Below are 18125 nucleotides of genomic sequence, written 5' to 3'. Positions count from 1 at the left end.
GATTGAAGTAGACGCGGTTTGATCTTTCCACCCAGTGCTATGGTCTGGAAGGCTAGTTTGGATGGACGAAGGGAGGCCAGGCTTAGGCTGCAATCGGCGGGGTTGTAGCTCTAGCTGATAGGCTTATGAGAATTTTCGCCGTTCCCTGCACAATAATCCTAACTCTTCGGGTGGTAGTTCTGACTGTTGTGATGAATGTTCAGTACCAAGGGCAGGTGGTATTCTATACCTAAGGAAACGGACTCACAAAAATCCATCATATACACCCGAGCGCGGTTAGCTAGTCAAGTAAGCCCTGTCGGCGCTGTCAAGACTTTCCTTAGTCTGTGTTGGGGTTGACTTGTCAACGGGCTTGGCACTATGGCTTGCGGTTACGGGCCCCCACAAAGTCTGTCTGAAAACAGTCGGGTATTTTGCTTTCATTTTAGTAATACATGTATTAGAATTTTTATCCTTACATGAAAGGGTAGTTTTCATGAAAATAATGTGTCTTATAAGTAAAATTTTGAATGCCAACTGTAGCTCTTTCTCTGTCTCTTTAACATTTCTTTTGTGCGGTTCTGATTAAAATAATGGTGGTTTTATATGAAATATACAGCGGGCCTTCTTGACAAGTTAAATTGGCTTCCAAGGTAACCTTCAGATGTAACGCAAGACGATGATATTTCCATGTAGCTCCGAGCTCGTAGATCAAAGATTCGTGACGAGACCCCCTGGAAAACTGATCTGATTTAATGCAACCTACCCGGGGCTGCCAGCCTGCTTTGTGAAAGGTTTTTCTGGAGGATGATGTAGGGGTTACATCAAAATATCTTCACCCCACGTGAATGAAATCTTTAGCACCGGCAACACGTCCCGGGGCATGTAGAGATGATGGGGGTGTGAAAAGGGTGTCACTGTATTCACGACCCCAAAATGTGACACGTTACCAAAATCGTCTTACAGCACCGGGTTATCGTTCATCGGATGAAACCGCCCCTTAACGACGCCAACCTTTGAGTGCTCGCCCGTTAATTCTGAAGTATAGCGAGCTTGAAGCGATATAGGTTGTACGCTTGCCAGCGTTTCTGTTGCGGAGCGGTAAATTGCGGTTCAGAATCCACACGTCATCTTAAATGTTGCATCCCACAACGCATAATAATAAATCAGAAGAAGCGCGTTGGCGAAGAGGCGATACGTTACAATCTTGCCTGCACAGCTCGATGCTATGCACAACGGAAAAGGCAACATACATAGCACTGTTGTGCATATATATTGAAACTTATAGTATACGATGATTGCAACACCTATTTTCAGTAAACAGTTAGTGGGTTGGTATCCTGTTTTACTGCTAGTACGGTAATTTGAACTGCAATGCCCGTATGTTGTTCTGAACGAAGCAGGAATGAGTGATGGTTGTTTGCGCTCACCCATAGTAGGGCGCCATCTGGTTTCCTGATTAATTCCTATCGGAATCGCCCGCTGACATGCTGTCTTTGTCAACGTTAGGGTTAAAACGAATATTGAGCCATCACATACTGCTCGAGCCCCAGTCGTTAATGAAGGTTAGACATCCGAGTAAACGATATTTGTTACCAGCCATAATGTCTACATCCGTCCATTCCAGTGCTTTCATCCACAGGAGAGCCTCTCTTACTCCCTCGGCACACTGTGCACTGGGATTGAATCCTCTTCAAATGTGCAATTTTGCAAGGCTGGGTGGGCAGTAATAGACTTGGGCGGATAGGGCAATGGGGAAGAGGCGGATTTATCAAGGCGTGAATCCGCGCAGTGATGATGAAAGAAACGCCTTTAATATTTCACTTTACAGGCAGCTTAACCTTTTGAGACTTGGAGCTTTTCTCCGCCAGACTATTCTGCACATTTGCTCATAAATTTTCGATGAGTTTTAACGTCATCACCTATTGGACTCTCCGCAAGCGAGACTGAACTTATGTATGAAATAGGACGGTGCTCGCGCACGGAGACATGCGGATATCGTTCTTCCTTTGGCACGTTCAGGAGAGGAGGTCGCTGGAAGTGCAAGCACCACCGGTGACTACGAACATCTCTACATTACCGCGGGTCATGGACTATCTTTAAGAACTGATCGGGTGCGTTTGATTCGTGTTGGAGGTTGCAGACCATCAGTTATATTCTTGGAAATCAGCTGCCATTTAGAAGATTTTCCGCCTACTCGGTGTCACATCTGAGGAAAGTTCATCACATAACCGTGAGGGCTGGCCTTTCAGATTACTGTATTCCAACTGTGTTGGAGAAAATGTTGTGATTCTATTGAGTGGGTGTATGATCTGCACTCTCGATACCAACTACGTCTGGGAGAGGATTGCCCAGCTGTACCGGAAGGAGAGGGGGCATCGTCGGCCCCTAGTTTCTGATGGCCCGCCTGCTGCTCAAGCTTTCCCGGGCTACCATGAGAGTAGGGACCCCAGCGCTTCTTGTGCTCACGGGGGTTTCCCTCTGCAGCCTGATGCTGATAACAAGGCAGGTGGACAACACGAATCTATTTCCTTCCAAACGGGACCTTCTTGAGGGCGTAGAATTTTCTATGCTGCCAGACTTACAGCTTTCACATCGTTCAAGACCTTCGGCCGTGTCTAAATCAGGGAATCAGAAAAACACACGCTTCGGGTCCATCCCTGTCGGGAGAAAATCAGCCCCTGGGAATAAAACAAGAGAGATTTCGACAGAAATGGCCAATGCTGTAGATCACCAGGCTTTTATCAAAAAGGCAATCAAAGAGAGACCAGGAAGAGTCATGTACCAGCCATTAACACTAGCCGGGATCAACGGTAAGTCCCTGCCATTTGAAAGACAGCTACTTTGCCGATGCCAGTGTACGTAGCTGGCATTGATCGGTAGATGGAGTAAATGGGGCAGAAGCGAAGGCAGTTACCCCCAGCTAAATCATGTGTAGTAGTGAAAGAATTACCCGGTGGTGTGCGTGGGAGTGGGGAAGTAATGAAGAAAGAAAGGCGTTGGTGCAACGCTGGAAACTGGTTGGTAGACATTGCCTCGTAACGTTAATGAGTTTTTGGTAAGCGGTATGAAAGGTTTTACATGTTGGTGTGCACTTGTATTTGCGGAGCGGTTAGATGACTGCCGCTTCATTATAGATTTATTAGAAAAGCTGTCGCGCGTGCCTGTGTAATCATTATCATGTATGCATCGCTACATTTGCACAGTCGCTTTTCACTCCCCATTGACATCTTAGGCACTGAGCCTTGCCTTTGGACTTGGAGTCAAGGGATGTTTTATTCAATATAGGCAAACAGGACGGGGCAGAAAATCTCACAATGCATATATGCCACTTCAGTAAACCTTTAACTTCAACAACAATGTAGTATAATCGACCCTGCTCATGGCAGTGACAACAATTGTTGTTTGAATGAATTATCAAAGCAACTAAAGCGTCTCAGCTTTATGACAAGGGGGTTTATAATCTGCCTGTAACGTCCGAATTACGTCTCTCCAGACTGACTCTTTAGAATTTCCTTTGAGTTACCTATTGAAATAGTGTACAACTATGACATTTCTGGGGACATATAGAGCTGCACTGAAGGTATTCAGGTTCTGTACGTATATACCACTATATTTGCTCTTCTTTACAATTCGACATCCCATTCAACCCATTTCCACGGAGAGTATGATGCGTCATGATAAATCAATTATGATAATTATGACAATTCATGTCTGTTAAGAAATGGATATAGGTCTAGCAGGAGGTCAGGAGCCGTCCAAATTGCTTCAGAACATTATCACAAAATTATGAGCAAAATTCAAAATATTCCATTATAAACATCGTCACAATGTCGTAATGGCTGTGTATGTGTTTGAGAGAACTAAAAAGCATTATTTCATAGGTCAAGATAACACAATGATGTAAGCAAACCTATAATATCATATTTTGATGGATATCAATATGAGTATAAATAATACATCGTGACATCCTCGGTTGAACTATTCGACCACAAGACATGTTGAAGATTAATTTCAATTTTCTTTCGGGGATGTCATTTTTCGGAATAACCGATGAGTATCTGTTACGTTGGATATGGGCACGCTGTAGGGTGTTGAGACGCTATTTATACGCTTTTCTTTGTAGACTTTGACTTTAAAATAAAGGTTATTTTAGCCAGATGAAGTGATTTCGTAGTCATGACCCTAAGCACATTTTCTGAAGACCCTCCATGTTTCAATGAATAATCTGAATCAGTGGGCTTTGGGTACGGTCAAAATTTACCCTTTAGAATTCCTGCCTTGACAAATGGAATTTTCGTTTATGTTCATCAAATGAATCTCGGTATGTTCTTACAAGTATCTGCTATGGGTTTGGTATGGGTCATGCTCTTAATATTTCAATTTGAAGCTGTTGATTAGCACAAGAGCACACATTAAAAGTGTCTTGTCTTATGACTCAAAGCAGTATTTCCTTCAATTTTTGCACTTTCAAATTTCACATTTTCAAACGGATGGAATGTTGACAAAATGTCAAAATACTTAAAAGTTAATCTAATAAAGCTGTCGAATTAAGCCAGCACGTTTAGCGCAGCGTGGATGTCTATACTTTGTTTCTGTAGTTTGTTGTGCTTTAACACTTTGAGTAATGTACATCATCACGTATGAAATAAATGGCTCCAGGTGCACATTATTCCCAGGGTAAACTCACTTCGTTCAGAGGAAGATTCAAGAGTGAGGTTATATTGTAGAAAATGGCTGTCGGGAGAGAGCTTGCTTTCCCAGGCTCCTTGTTAACATTTCGGTACATCTCCGTAAAGGTTAACAAAGATGGGAATCACATCCGCGGAGAGCAGGGGACGGGGAGGTAATATCGAAAGGTCGACCTCGCGTCGGTATGATTCATTCATGGGCCCGGCGATGGATGGAGGTGGCCCCGAGGAGCGGCCCGAGATCGCCCCCGCGGACGTCTGGGGTGCAGAGGCCGAGGCAGTTCCTTCTGGTGACATAATTGCTCCAGTGTAGCGAGTCGCACGTTTCCGCCTCTCTGATGGATGACGGCACTTTTCTCCTAAACCCGCGAGAGGAAAGAGAAATCATGGTAATTTGTGAAGCCGAGTGTTGCACAACATATAGAATTTAGCGTGTATTGTATAGCCGATATGAAAACCATGACAAAACGATCAGAAGCACCTATATGTTGCGATTTGTAATGCCTTTAGATGCTTGAGTATTCCGGTAGCGTTTGCGAAACGCCCCGAGTATGAATGAGAGATAACATAGCAAGACCGTAATTCACTCGTAAAACGCTACCGTGCAATTTCAGGCTCATTTGTAATGCGGTGTGACCATAATCTTGCAGTGTTGATGAGGCCGTTGCAAAAGGAGAGCAAGAAAAGATGCTTTTCAGATTTCACATTGGATGGAATACTCGCACCGTTCTCAGAAAAGACCTACACAATAAAAAAATCGAAAATCTGACATCCTGAACTATGTGTGAAAAGGTTAACTCTGTTTGATAGATATAAATGCCCACCGAATCTATAGACCAAGGTTGATATTGTCATTTTTCTACCCTTAATTTAATATGCCTTGCGTCCCCAATGTGTTCAATATGCTCTACTACCTGTGATATGTTATAAAATGCATGGACTCTTTTGTTCTCTTAAACACTATGAAGACTAGTGCTCTCCTTGGTGCTGAATTTGTAGTCTACAGAACACTTTAGAGAATGGCACTCTCCTTGGTCCTGAATGAGTAGTCTGTAGTACACTATAGAGAATGGCACTCTCCTTGGTCCTGAATGCGCAGTCTGTTGAACAATATAGAGAATGGCACTCTCCTTGGTCCTGAATGAGTAGTCTTAGTCTGTAGTACACTATAGAGAATGGCACTCTCCTTGGTGCTGAATGCGCAGTCTGTTGAACAATATAGAGAATGGCACTCTCCTTGGTCCTGAATGAGTAGTCTTAGTCTGTAGTACACTATAGAGAATGGCACTCTCCTTGGTGCTGAATGCGCAGTCTGTTGAACAATATAGAGAATGGTTCACTCCTTTGTGCTAAATGTGTAGTCTGTAAATACTATAAAGAAGGGCTATTTCCTTGGTCCTGAATGAGTAGTCTGCAGAACCCTATAGAGAATGGCACTCTCCATGGTGCTGAATGCGCAGTCTGTTGAACACTATAGAGAATGGTTCACTCCTTTGTGCTAAATGTGTAGTCTGTAAATACTAGTACCATAAAGAAGGGTTATTTCCTTGGCTCTGAATATGTAATCGGAAGAACACTATACGGAATGGACCTCTCCTTGGTGCTGAATGCACAGTCTGTTGAACACCATAGAGAATGGTCTTCTCATTGGTGCGGAATGTGTAGTCTTTAGAATACTTTAGGCAGCTACTTTCGGACTGCATACTCCCTGTATACAAACCACGATGTGAAGCCAATCAACACGCTATAAAACGCACTAAATGTGCAAATCATTCAGCGCCATTTGTTGATTAAGAATCTTGAACGCCTTTTTGATAATATCAAATAACATTTACCAGACACTCTAAGACCTATGTATATGTCATACGTTAATTCAATGCTTTCGGCGTTGCAATTGGTGCCAATCTACGTCTGCAACTCCACAAGGTTATTCAACGAAACACCCCTGACCTTCCAAGTCGCATTAACCAGTAGTTTACGACAGCTTTACTGTCCTCAAACGGGAGGCCTAGCCCGTGATGTCTTCATTTACGACGCGCCTGACAGTCATCGGGTAAACTGCACATACCACTTAACAACCCGGTCACCCCCCGCGCGGCCATTAAGCTTTGCCGGCCATGTAACAAGATGTGAGCTTACCATATCTTTTACTGTTTACGACTGCACCGTGCCCATTTGCCGGGGGGCCGCGGTGGAGTCAGATAAAGATATGCCGTTAAAAGTCAAAGTTGGACGCTGGGATGCTCGACTTTATGGTTTTACAGCCAGCCAGCAAATGGCAAGCAATATTGGGTGCTATAACAGTGCGGGGACGGATGGTAATATCGTGGTCTGATATAAAAGAAATTCACATGCGTTTCTTTCTAAAACCGAGCATTACCTAATACTGGCCAGAAGCTACTGTCATTTGGGACGTATTTTTACCGTTACGTTTGCAGTCAACATCTACGTCCTAAGTGTGTTGTATGCAATAGAAGGGTTGTGTCCTTTGAAACATGCAATATTCATGTATTTTTTTTCAATTCAGTACAGCTATTTTTGTCATGATCCTCAGCTTAAGAGCAAGGGCCGCCCTACTTTCTACCACTAACAGTTATTCCATATCATGAATAAGTAAGTGATCCTCCTAAATCTTTAACATAAGCCTACAATCTTTTGATTCTGTTGACCTAGTCTTAGTGTAAACGTAGTTACTGTCGACATTGCACATACCGATATCTACAATGTACCTACAACAGAAAAATTAGGACAACGGACGAACATATTGACGATATCTCAATCATCGGATCTCTGCATGTGATAAAATGGTAAATGTAAAGGAGAATTCCGCAGCACTGTCTCATTTCCCGCATGGATACTAAATTTGATAAGCAATTAAGCCATCTTTTTATTAGAATCCATTTTCGATTCTTTTGATTGGGCCCTAACTATGTAACCTTTTCTTATCATTTACTATGGTCCTTGTATTTGCAAATTGCGAGTTTACATTTACCATCTTTTAACGTTCGTAGACAATATTCATTTCTAATTCACCAGGTTATTGCATCGTGAAGATGGTGGTTTGTTTTCTAATCGTTGCATATAACGATTACCATCGCATCACGCTGCTAAAGGTCGATCGATATGTCGCAATAAACGGGACGGTGGCTTATACAGAAGATAACACCCATTCATGAATAGTTCCCCTCTATGGTATATTTCCCTAACGTATGTGTATTTTACATACCTACTGTCTATAACCTCTGCAAAATTGTACAAGACATAGAATGACGTTAAATGGTATATACAAGGCCTTGATGACATATCTACCAGTCTGAACGTACTTAGCTTTTCAATTTCTACCTGCGTTACCATAATTACCAGCGGTAATTGAGAACAAAGCAGCGTAACGAGTTTTACGACGGCATATCCCCTGTAGAATGGAAAGTAATGCTGTCATTAACGACATGGTCTTGCCGTGTGCACGGTTGTTTCGCGGAAGCACATAACTAGTCGCGCTGGGACTGGTGGTTGTGGTTTCGACTCTGTTTATCTAACTCGGCCACCTCGCTGATTGGGAAGGGTGCCACATGCAAATCTAGATCTGGCCACAATAAACTTAGTTTCATGGATAAAATACTCTAAATATCCTAACTCTGATGTTTGGGGTAAGGAAATGATATAGCCGAGTAAGTTGTAGTGAAAGGGGGTGCATGTTGTATGACTGCAATAACTTTAAAACTTACATATCTTATCTTGAACCCAACTAGTATTTGGCAAAATGCATTCATAATCATCATCATTCGTCCGGATTTACTTCGGTGAGGTATTATGTACCGTTATGTCTCTTTCATCAAATGACCAAACATTACCCGCAAAATTTGCAAGGACGCTATCATTAAAGGTAAGAACGAAAAATATTCAAACAAAATCTTAAAGATTTAAAGAGGGAGAATAGTTACGAGGAATGCGCTGTCATTAAAGAGCTTATACTCCGCAGTAATGTTTGTCTTACACGATACGGATGAGCAACCTTTAATAAGACCGAAACGCAGAGTATCATAAACGTCCGACCTTCCAGTGTCCTGAAGCTTTACGGCGAGAAGTCGGCAATATGTCTGTGCTCCATAAAATAGCGTAATGCACCACGTGCAATAAAACAGACAGGAGCGCCTTTAATCTAGAGTCCGAGCCAACAGCAGACCGCGCTGGCCATCTGTCTTCCTGAAGTCTCGTCAATATGAGGAGCGAAGGCTATCGTAAATCAACCATAGATGACATTCCAGAAAACGCAACACCACAGACTTATGGAAAGTTGAAGCTCAATATAACTCTCCTTCTTCCAGAATAGTTTCAAAATGCATAAAGACAACCTAAATGTGTTTTTCTGTTACGTTGCATCTATATCTATAAAGGATCAAATTCATTCATTTATTGACTCAAGAAACAATATAGAAACAAGATTTTTGACGAAACTCTAAGAGACAACCGTTTTACAGTTCAAATGACTTGGAAAATATATACGTCAGAGGGCCTCGACTATGTCTTTTATATAAAGTTACACGTATGACTCAAACAAATGTAATACGCTGCAACGCTGCGTTTTCTGCATATTTTATGCAGATTTGCTGCCCTCTAGCAAGACCTCCCTCTGCGTTCTCATCTGTATGTACTTCTAATCAGCCATTTAGACGCCAGGTATCTTTCTGAAGATAGCACAGAAGACACCGGAGCGACCTGCCACTGTTCCAACTGAACGCAAACCGAGTGCTTCGCTTTCCCTCAGGGTCGACTTTATAATAAACTGGTAACGTTGGGTAACCTAAATTCGTGGGGTACTTAAAGTCGGGATTTTTCGAAAACGGGGTATTTAGGGATATGTGCTAGATGCAACATAAGTAATACCGCTAGAAATGCAAACCTGACAGACTTACGTATTCAGAACACTGTCTGAAAAGCTTCGATAAGCATGGATTATAAGGCGACGAGGTCAAAAACTCTCCGTCCCTTATTGGAACAGTCTGAGGGCTTCGTGGGAGAAGTACACAACATGGTTGTCGGCTGGTTTATAAGAAAAATGTCACATCCGCTTCCTGCTAAACACAACTATTTACAAGACAACTTATTACAATCTCTTTTGCTAGCCTACAACTGGATTCTAAGTGTGATTAATCATCAAAACTCCTCTCTGTTGCTACAACCTACGGCACGTGTATTTTCCCGCCGCCATATTTTTAACCAGAATCCTGTTGTCAAGCAGACGACAAAGGTTTGTGAGGAACACTTTTTTGTCTAAATGCTGCGTGTGATAGTGGACTGAGGAAGATATTTTCCTCAAAGTTTGCTCCTAACACAACAAGGAACACATGGACATAGTAGTATTACCATTGCTACGGCATCCAGCTAACTTGCCATGAATAATGTAACGTTACACGTTGCCCGATGATGACGATGGGCCGACTTTGAGTGAAGTTCTACCGACTCAACACACGGCTTGTTCCCGAACTGGCCTGATGTGTGCGGTACGGCCGTTTTTTCGTGTATTTTTTTTACTTGGACACGTCTATATCCATAGCACTCTCCTCAAGCCAAGGATGGAACGAATAGCTGCTGTATAAAATGTGATTAGCGGTAAGATATTCAAGACGAATCTTCTCTCCCGAATTAATGTGCCCCCCTGTCCGACAGCACCGTAATTGTGCGTGCGGCGCACGGTAGTTTGAAGTTGAAATATTATGGTGTCAGCACGACTAGAGACAAAATCTACCATATATATGATTAGTGCAAAGATAGTACATGATACTGACAGAATAATAGAAAAAAAGGATGTTTTATTGTTCTGCTAGATTGATTTCAGTCAACCATTATCGGAAAAATCCCGAATTTAGGTTACCCAACGTTAGACATAATCAGAATCAGCTCAGAAAAGAACGAGAAATAGTCATGCCTTCAAGCACCAGAATTATCAACCTCGGATCGATGTGTCTGTGAATGTTAGACATCAAGGTAGTAAGATACACCAAAAGCAGTACTCAAGCAACTGGATATAATTTTCGAAACGGTCAGATGTCTCTGGTAGGATTGAACTATCTTAGAACGGCAGTCTTTCGATGTGATATAACCAGCTGCCATCGTGCTGCGTGCCTGCGAAGCTGGTGTGCTACACCAAACGGCGGTTACATACCGGCTATACAGATACAGAAAGTTTCCGTGCGATGTTTCAACTTTCCCAACCCAACAGGGATCTCATTAGTAAGATTGAGCCTTCCTACCTTCGGCTTAACGGCAACGGTGATGATTGAAACGCCGTTTCTTGCTCTATAGATGTGGCATAAGATCGATGAAATCCCTCTACCAGTTGTCAACAATTTGTAACTAAAATTGGAATCATTGTGGCTCCAGGAAATGGACGACGTCCTTGTATACCTACATTGTGTACAGCCCCTAAGCCTGTAAAATTGGTTCGCCAACATCTACAATTTACTAACGTTAGGAAATATGGTTTGTGGTCTTTGTAAATACAGTAGCAAGGTTTCCTAAATGACAACGCTAGGTTTCATTTTGAAAACGAAAATTTGATTTGGATAAAAAATTACTGGAAAATTCAACAGGGTAGTGCGTCTATTGTGTTTTCTTCGTATCTCTCAGGACGATATTAGATATTAGCTTTTTTGACCCCTTTAAGTAGTCTCTAGAGCACTCTACAAGGAAAACGGTACATTTTCTAATCAATCGTCTTTTCCTGGAGATCGTTATACCCAAACAGTCATGGGACCGCAGCTCCCAGATGACTCCCCTTTAAACGCAGTTTCGTGCCAGCCGCAAACGTGAATATATGGCGCCATTTCTGAACTACAAGGTGAATAAATCTGGTGCAGCCTGATCTTCAATCGGTGACAAATCAAATCCGGTTCCTAACTCAATTCCGAATTTCAAAGACATCTATATCCTAGCTGCCAGACGTACGCTAAATGATGTACGAGCTCAGGGGAACCTTTGAATAACCCCTGTAAAACATCTCTGATATCTTCGACTAGAGCCTCTATTGGATGCCGTCCTTTCTGATTAAAACCTATTTTTTCTTTAATTACCTCGTTCTAACGGAGACGGGCCCGAAGGCTTGATTGCCTGGCTGTTTATTGATGGAAACGAGGGGTTTTTGTGACTCGGGGAGAGAGAGAAGAGCTGTTGGTAATTTTCTTAACAAAATATCATGAACTTTAAGTTTCTCAAATGAATACAGATGCTCATAGATTTTGTAGTTATGTGAAAGTGCCAGCTGCTAACCAACTGCAAACTCTGCACCTGGGTGTGGTATATCGCATGATTACTCTTTCTCCTTTCACTGAATGAGTAATGATTTTATATGAATGCATCCTTAACAGCTTGCTTTTATCCCCGCAAAATCTGGCGCTTCGGGACGACTGTAATGTAATTTTCAGTCCTATTGTACAAAAATCGACCTGTTCCAGTACTTGCAGACACCGATCAGCTTCCAGCCGTTGCCAACGGTTTTGAAAATTTCACCTCTCTGCCGTTCCAAGGCACCAAAATTGATCTCCTGTCTAGCACAAACTCGACTCGACCTGTTCCAGTACTTGCAAACATTGAACAGCTTCCAGCCGTTGCCAACGGTTTCGGAAATTTCACCTCTCTGCCGTCCAAGGCATCAAAATTGATCTCCTATCCAACACAAACCCGACTTGTTCCTTTGCGGACAAGGGTCATCCCTTACATTGACGGCGTGATTTGTCACGTCAGTGTGCATTGTACGAGCGAGCTGTGTTAACGGCGAGGCGTCATCAATCCGTTGTACTTCACCAATCGATATCAGACATCTCGACTCAGTAGATTACAGTGGACAAGCTCATGAACAGGACCGGCGAGTTTTTATTAGCTGCTTCTATCTTCTGGCATCTCAGACCCCTTTTCTGGTCTTTGGGGTCGTCTAGAACTCTTTAAGCAAGCCCCTATTTTAACTCATCTCTTCGATGACGAAATCAAACATGAAAGCAATGCAAAGTTGATGCAGGTATGACCATATGCCATAAAGATGGTAGTTGGGGCGCGCACCATGCAAAGTTAAAATTGTAGTCCTGGGACCATATGGCATCTGAACTGAATGCTTAGTAGGGATTTTAAGGGACGTGCAATGTTATCAGATTCTGAGAGATGTTTATACTAGTATCATACATCTAACATGAATGATCTACCTTGAAAAGAGGGTTACATATTAGATAGGTACAACTGATTCTATGGACGTTTAACTAGCATGAAAAGTGTTGACAAGCTCCTTGACACATGTGTCCTGCATATGACGTATCCTATGGTCATCAACTTATTTCATCATCAATAATCTATGACCTGTAATGCAGAGGCGGGGTAAATTTTTTTGAAAAGTATTGACTGATAAATATGTAATAGACTTCCCCACTTCCATACAACAGACATTTTCTCTAGACAACTTGTTCAAAGTGTCCCAATTGTTTTTTTATTAAGACTAACAGAATGAGGTGTGAGAGGTGCCGGCAACAGTATATCCTTTGCAAGCCCGACACCTTCAGATTACAGTCAAAACCAAATTGTAAGAAATATGCGAAGAACAACTAATGACTATATGTCGTACTACACTTGTTTTATAATGTCAAAAACAAAAGTGTACAAAATCAATCTGTAATGGAGAGAGAACCATATAAGTTAACTCATAAACCGCTGCAGCACCGAAGATCAACATGATCGTGCGAGACTGCATGTTCCGGATTGACTGATGGCGCCATTAAAGTTACCTAGGGTGCAGTCTGTATTGATAACGGACGTTCTAATCCATTTATAGGGCTTAATGAGCACTTGTACGGTAAGATTGATCACTCTAACACAATTAAAGGGAGTCCGTCTTTAAATTGATCTCCACAATGTCAAAATATATGTGTATAAAGTAATGGAAACCGATATGATCAGGCTGCGGACGTAATCATCTTAATTTTTTGACTCTACAAGATTTTCGAATACTCACAAGTGTGCCCATCATGTAATATGCCAAATGCCATACAAATGTTTCAAAATGCAGAGAGTCTGGGGATAAACCCTTTGGCAAGTTGAAGTTGAAGTATACACCTCAACTGCGTGTTGTTATTTTCTATATCAAACACTATTTCCTGCAAAAAAACTGCAGAATACCATTTACATTGCTACTCTGTTTTCATATCCTTATGTTGTATCGTATTTGACAGGTTTCATCATTTGCAAAACGAAGTCCTTGTTGCAATCTAACAAGTGTACAATGTGACACTAGTGTGCTAGACTGTTATCACTTTCGAAGTTTGCAACTACACACATGGCTACCACATCGTTGCCACTTTTACATCGCACTAGTTTCACTTCTACAACTATAGTCATGCATGGCTACCTTACTAGTGTCACTTTTAAAATAACAATCAAGGCTACCTCACAAGTGTCACTTCTACAAGTACAATCAAGGCTACAACACGACATATTTCCCATTTTGTTTCTGGTACTTTTCCATCACGCTAAATATCTTCGGGGGAAATTATTCTTTCTTTTTTCAAAATCAGGCGAAAATCAATGAGCGCGCTGATGTCCTCCGTACAATTTACTTGCTGTGGCCTTAACAAAAAAGTTCGACTCATGTGTGTGTTCTGTGTGTTCTGTTGGAAGGATCTTCATGTCTTGTCGTTTCTGACTATCAAATGTCACGTGACACGAGGCACATATTGATTTGGTGCCCTAACACAAACCTCGCAAATCCAACCATTAAATCAACGTCATCTTCTCACTGTGATCCACGGAAATGTACTCCTCAAGACAGATGGGCATGTCATGCGGGGAATCTTAAGATATAATCCGTAGGGTGTGTATAGGGGATGGGTTGTCTTCGTCTTCTGCTTTGTACTCTAAGAAGTTTTTTTAATGAAATTTTGTTTCAAGCACTACTATCTAATTTATCGTTTAGCATTTTGCTGGAGTTATAGATTCCAGAGTTGTTTATAACGCTTTTGAAATAAGGCGATATAATGATTGAGAAGAAAAAAGACGGATTTGTGTCAAACTGGTTGACTATCATTAAAATGTGATGTGAAACAAAATAAAGAAAAGATTCCTCATTTAATTTGGTACACAAATACATAAATATCCATAACATATTAAGTGAATTACACTCCTTTTGAGAGACCTGTAGGTAGCATTATGTTTAAATTTTGCCGTACCCTTTTTTTCTCTTCCGGTCCATATTACCATGCATGGAAGTTGATCTAACAATTCTATCGTTTACACCAAATGGGAGATCGATAATAAACATGTTTCTTTGTTTGTTTATTTGTTTGTTTGTTTATTTATTACAAAAAAATATGTGTGACAAGGCAACAACAAAAGAGGCACTAGTGCGCAGTCTACTGAGCCTGTCCCTGGTGCTGAAACGTCTTTCCGTTACCTCGCTCTAGGTCAACGTTGTTTGATTGGAGATTTCCTATGAGAGCCGTCAATTAGCAATGAGCGATAGATATGCCAACATGTAGAAATGACATCGGATATTCTTATCAACTCAGCTGCTCAGTGGGGACCGGCATAGATGGGTTAGGTAGAACGACACAGCTGTGCGCTACTGGCAAATAGATGTAGCAAGGCGAAGGATGTAATACATCATAATAACGATCTCGTGTTGAGAGTATGGAAACCATCCAATGTTTTCAATTTGTTTTGCTTTGAGAGACGTTCAAAATGACACTTCCGAACACCGTACCGGATTCTATAAAGTCATATTTACGTCCTGTGTATGACTTGAGGCATTCACCGAAAGGCCATCCTTGAAGCTCGAGTTATAACATATAAGATTTGCAGGAGGCGTTCTGTAATATCTATATTTCATTACGTTGCCCTTTTTCAGTCTCTTGGGGATACAATGATTTATATTCTGGTGAAACAGTGGATACGATTGCTTTTGTTCCATCAGGGGACACCTGTCTATAATTTTCGCACTACAATTCTGGATGTCTCACCTGGCTGCATTTTTAAAGATATGATTTATGAGTTTTCTTTAAGATCCATCTCTGTGTTACAACTAAAATTTACAAGAATGTTTTCTCGTCTGGATCCCATAATTTGTGGCAGTACACACGGCGTGATGGGTGCTTCTTAAATGATAAGATTGTATAAAGTATCGCACTGCACGTCTTACATAGCTACAAATATATGATGGAAACCCTCAATGCGAAATCCAATAGATGACTTAAAAAAGTCAGTGAGATGTTACATGTAAATTTCTTCATTTCACCATGAAAGAGCGACTGACTGGGGATCATTTCATTTTCATCGATATTTCTTTGTATTCCATAAATGTATAGAAGCCAGCCCTTGATGCGTACGATATCCTTTTTTTCTCCGATTTTCCAGTCGATAGTGTCTTGTATGGAAATCGTAGGTGCAACACACCGTGACGCAGATAGACGAGATCAACCCAATAGCATCTTCATCTGACTTGCATGCATGGATTCACGCCGAGTAGAAACATCCGTCTTCCTCTAGTTCCCCCAAGGCACAGAAGGGCTACTTTAATTGAATTAGTGAGTAGACCGATGGCGAGATAGATAAACCAAGATACATCTATCAATCTTCTCTCGACACATTCCACAGCAAGACACCGTCTTACAACACGATCGGGACCGAGAGTCGGAGATCAAAGGAAGCCGATAATGCGTCATTGGTCACGTGTGTAGGATGTTGGAGACATGGGATATTCTTCTCAGTTTGAAAACTTAGCAGGATTCTTAGCATTTTAAGACCGGATGGATCAGAACTTAGAATCGTATGCATGTTATTAGGTTTACAATTCTACGTAAAGAGAGTTTGAGTGACAGAGGGTATTTTTCGGCAGGGTCCAGAGAAATACAATACATGATTGCGTTTTAAACTTTCAACACCTGCTTGGTCTCTTTTTATATAATATGCATCTACAAGAAACCCATCCTGCTGTTGTTATTGCCATTGTGTTATTGCACGTAAGTTACTAGTATCTGGCGTTGTTACTGTTATCGTAGTTATTTTAGCAGACGCATTGTTGCCACTGTTTCTAATTTCTTGATAACTGATATTCACCTTCACCTAGCCCCATCCTCATCCTCATCCTGAGGTCGGGGACCATGGTCGCTTTCAGCACAAGCTTCTTCCATTCTTTTCTGTCCTTCGCCCTCTGTGTGCAGTCTGCTAGTGACCTGTCCGTCCATATTAACACTGGTGTTTTACCATTATATATATATATATACCAATCCTGTCCAGTGACGTTCCTGGGCTGTTACGAGGACAGCGTGATCCCCTCCCTCCGGACCCTACAGGAGGAGTTCCTGTCCGACTACCGGCGGATGACGGTGGAGAAATGTCTTAACCACTGCAGGAAAAGGTAAATATTTATAGCACTCTGGATACAGAACCAGGTAAGTAACAAGGAAAACTTTCATAACGGGAGCAGCTAGATGCGAACAGTATGAAGAAAGCCGCGAGTTTCACACAAATTAAAGTACTACATCAGAGTGCAACCGCCTGCAACATGAGTTGCAAACTATGCAACCACACGGGAAATTCAAACCACAACTACTGAAACACATCGCATTCCCCTCAAATCGAAACACTTGCGTAGATACACATACGTTTTGTTAGTTGGAAATCTCTGCATGTTGCTGTAATTTTATTTTATTATGTTAATGGTATGTCTGTAGGTCTGTAACAAAAAACATAGAGCGTAAAAATACTCCTAACCATGTAATTTGTATTTTCTTGATATGCATCTTTTATTTTCCGTTTTCGCAACCAGCCCGGTCGGGCCCCGGATTAGAAATGGGACTGGAGCATTAGCCTCTCCACGGCCAACGCTCGGTTCAGTGTGGCTTCTCTAATGCCTTCACGTCGCATGGGCGAGCTCTTCACATCATAAATAATTGCAAGGCTCCATTATCGTTCTAGGGCAGATCAGATTAAGATAAACGATTCAAATCGATTGATTGGTTTTTATATAATCAGACCTCCGGATGATGAAGTAGAAACTTCGTTACAAACGATGGGGCCACCAATTTACACGTGCTGACTAAACTATATCAAGACGTAACACAAAAAGAACTTAGATCGCCTTGTGTTTTAGGACAATAGTTTGTTTCACTTCCACTGGTGCATGATTAATGGTGAATTAAAGACATAGAAGGTAGTCAACTTCTGTGTTATATTCATCTAATTCCTTTCAAACACAAAGAAATCTATCTTTATCGATCGCAACAACATAATATGAATTCAAACTCTGTACAAGATCTAGACCGCATCAGTCAAGTCGCGCGATCTGTTTAAGAATGAGTAGCACCATCTTACAGCATGCTGTTCACGATGCATGGGCTGCTGTGCAATGATACATCTTACCGTGGCTTTTAATCGATAGTGTTTGTTATTGATGTTTCTGTTACCTTACATCTGTATTCGACT

General features: G+C 41.6%; 1 protein-coding gene across 1 annotated transcript in view; it reads left to right on the top strand.

The window, feature by feature from the left end:
* Positions 1 to 1715: 1715 nt before the first annotated feature.
* Positions 1716 to 18125, top strand: part of LOC136442534 (sialate:O-sulfotransferase 2-like) — a 32107-nt gene continuing 15697 nt past the window's right edge. The window contains exons 1-2 of the mRNA XM_066439453.1: positions 1716 to 2792; positions 16938 to 17058. Of these exons, the coding sequence (XP_066295550.1) occupies positions 2378 to 2792; positions 16938 to 17058 (536 nt within the window). The 5' untranslated portion in view covers positions 1716 to 2377. The remainder of the gene's footprint in view (positions 2793 to 16937; positions 17059 to 18125) is intronic.

The sequence above is a fragment of the Branchiostoma lanceolatum genome, chromosome 1 (genome assembly GCF_035083965.1).
Source record: "Branchiostoma lanceolatum isolate klBraLanc5 chromosome 1, klBraLanc5.hap2, whole genome shotgun sequence".
Lineage (NCBI taxonomy): Eukaryota > Metazoa > Chordata > Leptocardii > Amphioxiformes > Branchiostomatidae > Branchiostoma > Branchiostoma lanceolatum.
Note: the sequence above shows the minus strand (reverse complement) of the source record. Positions and strands in the feature narration are given on the sequence as shown.